Raw genomic sequence first — 6190 nt, 5'->3', positions numbered from 1 at the left:
TGCAAGGTCTTCGAGACCGGAGCGCACGGGCGTGCGAGGAGGAAAAACTTGCGGCTGGAACTTCCTACCGAGGGCGGGGGGGTCAGGAGAGAGGGAGGCAGGGAGAAACTTGAAATGTCTCAGTAACTTTAAAAACACAGCAAAACACCCCTTTCAGGAGATGAGGTAAGCCGGGGTTAGCCAACCCCGATTGGTTGTGAAATATCAGACAAACCCGGAGCCACTGTGGCTTTAAATGAGACCAAGGAAATCTGTTTTTCTTACCCCAATACTTTTTACCCCTCGCCCTTGCTCCCTCCCTCGTCCCTCCTTCCACCTCGCTGGGTCCTTCTCGGTCTCCCTTTCCTCGATCACCCCCCCTCTCTCTCCCGCCCTCCCCCATCTGATTAGGCGCGGACCGGGAAGGGTGGGAGGGGTGGGGGAAGCTCTCCCTTTAAGAGGCAGCTTGCAGTGACGAATTGTTGAAATTGCCATTGCAGGATGGCATGCCGCTATAAATTCATTGTTCCACCTCCTCGCATCTTCACAGCGCTCGCGCTGCTCTCCGCGCTCGCAGCGGCCGACTGGGGATGACGGCCGGCGGGAAGACACTGCCTCCGAAGGGACACGGACGCGCCGCTTCACGGGCTCCCCTAAGGCCGCCCCTTGCATTTTTTGTTCTAATTTTTATGGCTTTTTTTCTCTCTTTCTTCCTTTCCTCCTGGTTCTAGTAGAGTCAAGGAAACCCACAAAATAAAGGAAGTGGGCTCCGGAGCTTGGAACCCCCGCCGCCGGCGGGTACAGAGCAGCAGGGGGGCGGGAGGCAACGCGCACCAGTTGCCCGCCTGGTGCGCGGCACCATCCTTACTTTTTTCGTGCGGCGATAGTGGCTGCACTTGGGGGTTGAATTTGGGTTAGTTTGGGGTTTTTTTTTTTTGTTTGTTTGTTGTTTTTTCCCCCTTTCCTCGTATTTGCGGAACCTCCACAACCCTTCTTTTCTCTTCTTAATTTTTCCCCCTTTTTCCGGAGCACGAATCCAAACATTTTCCAAACCAACAAAGAAAAGTTCGCACGCTGGCACTGAAGCTGGGACAGGCTGGCGCTGACGCCGGTCCCCCTCCTTCCGACACTTGACTCAACCTTGCAAGCAAGTGTGTGTGTGCCCCCATCTCCCGCCCCGGTAACTTCCATACGGAATAACAAATACCCATAAAGTCCCCGTCGCGCCGCCCCTCCCTGCGGGCAGCGCACTATGCTGCTCGGGTGGGCGTCCCTGCTGCTGTGCGCGCTCCGCCTGCCTCTGGTCGCGGTCGGCCCCGCCGCGGCACCTGCCCAGGATAAAGCCGGGCAGCCTTGGGCTGCTGCAGCGGCTGCCCAGCCCCGCGGGCGGCAGGGGGAGGAGGCGCAGGAGCGGGCCGAGCCTCCGGGCCACCCGCACCCCCTGGCGCCGCAGCGCAGGAGCAGCGGGCTGGTGCAGAACATCGACCAGATCTACTCCGGCGGCGGCAAGGTGGGCTACCTCGTCTACGCGGGCGGCCGGAGGTTCCTCCTGGACCTGGAGCGGGATGGTTCCGTGGGCGCCGCTGGCTTTGTGCCTGCAGGAAGCGGGCTGAGTGCGACCCGGCACCACCGGGACCACTGCTTCTACCGCGGTACGGTGGATGGCAGCCCCCGCTCCCTGGCTGTCTTTGACCTCTGTGGTGGTCTCGACGGCTTCTTCGCCGTTAAGCACGCGCGCTACACCCTGAAGCCGCTGTTGCGCGGGCCCTGGGCCGAGGCCGAGGCCGGGCGAGTGTACGGGGTTGGGTCCTCGCGAATCCTGCACGTCTATACCCGCGAGGGCTTCAGCTTTGAGGCCTTGCCGCCGCGCACCAGCTGCGAGACTCCCGGGTCCCCTCCAGGGCCTCGCGAGCGCCCCCCGGCGCACAGCAGCCCAGACCGACGCTGGGCGCTGGCCCTGCAGTTCCTGGACCAGTCGGCTCCCTCTTCCGATGGGGCCCAGGAACCCCAAACGTGGTGGCGGCGGCGGCGCCGCTCCATCTCCCGGGCGCGCCAGGTGGAGCTTCTCCTGGTGGCTGACGCGTCCATGGCGCGCATGTATGGCCGGGGCCTGCAGCATTACCTGCTGACCCTGGCCTCCATCGCCAACAGGCTGTACAGCCATGCCAGCATCGAGAACCACATCCGCCTGGCCGTGGTGAAGGTGGTAGTGCTGGGTGACAAGGACAAGAGCCTGGAGGTGAGCAAGAATGCGGCCACCACGCTCAAGAACTTTTGCAAGTGGCAGCACCAGCACAACCAGCTGGGGGATGACCACGAGGAACATTACGACGCGGCCATCCTATTTACGCGAGAGGTAAGTTCACCCTGTGCGGGTGGTCCAAGCGCTGGTGGAAAGAGGTAGGTGGAGGTTCAGCCTTGACAAGGGCCTTACTTCTCCCACAAACCTCCTGCCACTGCAGATGTGCTTAACTGCTCCTCGCAGGAAACCCAGTCAGCCTTCAGCTTTGCTCCTGCAGTCAGGGGCTCCCCAGCAGCAGTTCCTGCCTTAAATGAGTAAACGTGCATCCACCATCCATCAGTCAGGCAGAATGTGTCTAGTCGGAGACATGGTGTCCTAGATGCATAAGTAGAATAAGAAGGGACTGGAATGCCGGGGAAAATGTGCATAGCTAAATGGAAAGAGGGGGAAAGCAAGTTTGTCTTTGGAATGCAAGATATTTTTCTCTCGCTCGCTCTGTCTCTCTCTCTCCCCACCTTCCCCTTTTTCTTGTTTTGGTGGGGGAGAGCCTCTCCTTCCCAGTGAACCTCAGTATAAACTTTGTCCAACCTAATGGGAAGGGTTTTATTGGTTCATCCGTTGTAGTCACTTTTATCCACACCCTTTCTTTGTAAAGGTCCATACCTTCTTCATTGAACCACTTCTGTGACATAAGTTGAGGAAAGACTCTCCAGAGGAAAGACTCTTCCTTCCCTCCCAATCTGGCTCTTTAAAGGAGTTCTTACATGTCCACCTGGTGGAATTTCAGTTTCCGGGAAGGAAGGAATTCAGGAGGGCAGGGAGGCAGGGAAAATACAGAAACCTAATGCTGTCGGGTTCCTTAGCAACTCCTCTCCGGAGTCCTCCAATGCCCCACAAGCCCCGCCTGTTCCTCCAGAGCTTCCAGGGAAGGGTCACATAGAACTTGCATGTTTGGGATTTGGATGAATATGTTTCTGAAGCCCCAGTGTGGAAAGATCTGGGCAAAGAGTCAAGACATGAGGAAGGAATGTTTGCCCAGGATTTCCCTCTTTTAAGGAAGATGGTTACAGAAAGGGAAAGAAAGTGATCTTTATAGGTCCAGAAGTTCTGGGAAGCGCACAGTATCTATTTGCTCAGTCATTCCATCACCATGTTAAGTATGACTTTCAGACACAGAGTCTGGGCTGTTTTGGAGCCTGGCTTGCTCAGAGCTCTGAGTCTACTTCATAACTCTCCTCTGATTGGCAGCTTGACGTCATGCCTCTCGGATGCCTGATAGAAACTGCCTTTTAAAGCTCATTCTTTAAGTGTTCGGGATCCACTCAGGGTAGCTGAAGGATTCGAAATTTTGAAATATCATGCAAAAGCTTGGTATGAAATGGGGCATCCCAGCTAGGATAGGAAATGCACTGATGATGGCTTGCAGGAAGTTTCGGAATCACACAGCTCCACTGCCTAATTCTCTGTTTTTACTGAGGCACCGCTGGTATGAAGGAAAAGTGTCGATAAATTTGGAATGGAGAAACACTTGTGGTCCATGGGGTGGACACCAATGTAAACCACATGTAAACAAGGGTGCCAGAGGGCCACAGCTTAGGAAGAACCTGGCAGCCCACAATGCTACGCACTGTAGCATTTAATGGAAAATCTGCCTTCTCATTAAGTGATGTAAAAACCATCCTTTAATTTCTCTGCGCTACATAAATCTTTGACACGGAAGAACATTTGTTTTGTAGCCTTCCATATGAAGTGGAGTTCTCCTGTAAAACTAGCCCTTTCTTATTTGGTTTCTAAGCCTTTTTTTTTTTTTGGTAAGCAATTTTCCACGTCTGGATTTCTTGCTTTGCTGCATCACAAGAAGAAGGCTTCAGAGAGTTTGTGGAAGGAAGTTCTCTAAAGACAGGAAAAAAATACTTTTGAAGGCACACTACTCCAAAGACTAGGTCATTTTAATAGTTCAGTTTCATTTTTTAATACAAAGGCACATTCCACAACTTTTAAGACAAATAAAAATTGATAGAAAACCCCATTCCTCCCTACCTCCTGCCCCATCATTGTCCTAACTGCTTCCCAGAAAGAAAGAAAGAAAGAAAGAAAGAAAGAAAGAAAACTAGTCCATGGTTCTGAATGATCTGTCTGTTGCTTTTTCTGGATTTGTGTTTTATTTGGGAAGTTAGCAATTCCTATGTTCCAAGCTCTGAAACGTATCAGAAACATTTTAAGTAGATAGAAGCAAGGGAGAGAGAAATTAGCGGTCTATCTTAATGTTAATAAGTATTATAATAACATACATTTTCCAAACTAGTCTGCACATGGAAAATATTATACATGGGCCCTCCCTGGCCTCCCTGCCAAGCAGAAGCATACTTTTGGTGAAGCAAATCTCATTTAGCTTGCGGTTGGCCCTCTGGTATATACATCTAACTTGAGGGGAACCAAATATTTGAAAAAGCATGTGTATGGTGAATATACATACTTAATTTAAAAGAATGCTGTTAATTCGGGGACTGAGAAAAATATTACAAGACCCTTCTGCGGCATTCATTAAGAGTACTTCAAAATGTAAAATTAAGCTCCATCTAATACTTCAGAATGTGGAAAATGAGAGGACTACAGCAAAAATAATCTGAGCTCTTCTACCATAGAAATCAGATATCTACAACCTAAAAAAAAATGTTCGTGACTCTTTTTTTTTTTTTTTTTCAATGAGAAATGCCCTGAGTTGGCACCGGGATCCAACTTTTACAACTCTGTTTTGAATGTAAGAAGTGCGTTGCTTAGCAGCCAGATGCCAAGCCATCAAATCCATGTTTTGATGGCTCTGAGCACTGTTCAAATTTTGTGTCCAGATGTCTTCTCTTAAATTGCTTGTTTTTCGGGCTTGAAGCAAATGTGTGAGGATATGTTTTCCACTCCTGTTTACTAGCCCAGGCCACCTTGAACGTTGTGACCAGGAGTCAGCAGAATAGTGCTAGTAATTCTTTTATCAAACCAGCACACTTCACTGAACCCCGGCACTCTAATTAGAGAAACTTTGCACCAGGCACTTCTCTGGCATAGGAGCCATTTTCATTCTGGAATAGCACTCATGCTGAAATTCACACCACTTCTGCCATCAAACAGTAGAAATCTGATCTCCCCAGGATTTAACTTTGCTTTCCAGAATCCTTTCCTTGTCCCTGGTTTCCTCTTTTATATTTAAACAGGTTCTTTAAAACCCACTTGGGAGATCATGTATTCTTCTCTAGAAACAAAAGCCCTACCTGGTGAATGACAAAATCAGAGATTGTTTAAGGTCCCCCCCATCCCAAACCTCACTTGGATCAAAAGCATTGGACTGAAAATGAACCAGCTACAGATTTTGCAATATACAAGGTCCATTTACTTTCGTTAACTATGACTGTGCCGATTAATAGGCAATTGTCTCGCAGCTACACCTCTCTTCATGTTGTTCTGCCCTGTGGTGCTCTCCTCTACCAGCCAGCCCCTTGTTAAGTTGTGACAATAGGGAGCCCTGAAGGGGGAGACCAGAAGCTACGAAGAAGAAGATGGATGTACCTTTTCTTATTTTCTTGCTGATGGGATTGACTAATTCAGTTGCATATTTGAGTTCAAATCCCATTTGAAGTCTGAAGTGAACTCCAGTCCAGGGTTCCCAGCCTATAGATCAATTCCAATCAACAAAAATCTAAATAACTCAGAAATGGGAAGATCGGGAGCAGATTAAACAGCTCCAGCTGACATTTTAAAAACACATGTGAATTGCAAGTTCCTAAGAGAATAGATCTTAAAGGTTGTCATCATGAGAAAATAAAAATTGTAACTATGCATAGTGATGGATTTTAAATAGACCTATTGTGGTAATCGTTTCACAACATAGACATACATCAAGTCATCATGTTGTACCTAAAACTAATATAAGAAGTCAATTATATCTCAATGGATAAAGAAAGAAAGAAAGAAAAAAAA

General features: G+C 49.5%; 1 protein-coding gene across 1 annotated transcript in view; it reads left to right on the top strand.

Moving 5' to 3' along the window:
- Positions 1–1231: 1231 nt before the first annotated feature.
- LOC111152145 (ADAM metallopeptidase with thrombospondin type 1 motif 5) overlaps positions 1232–6190 on the top strand; it is a 41972-nt gene continuing 37013 nt past the window's right edge. The window contains exon 1 of the mRNA XM_022510485.1: positions 1232–2335. Within this exon, the coding sequence (XP_022366193.1) occupies positions 1232–2335 (1104 nt within the window). The remainder of the gene's footprint in view (positions 2336–6190) is intronic.

Source organism: Enhydra lutris, unplaced genomic scaffold, assembly GCF_002288905.1.
Source record: "Enhydra lutris kenyoni isolate GAN:26980312 unplaced genomic scaffold, ASM228890v2 scaffoldscaffold2, whole genome shotgun sequence".
Lineage (NCBI taxonomy): Eukaryota > Metazoa > Chordata > Mammalia > Carnivora > Mustelidae > Enhydra > Enhydra lutris.
Note: the sequence above shows the minus strand (reverse complement) of the source record. Positions and strands in the feature narration are given on the sequence as shown.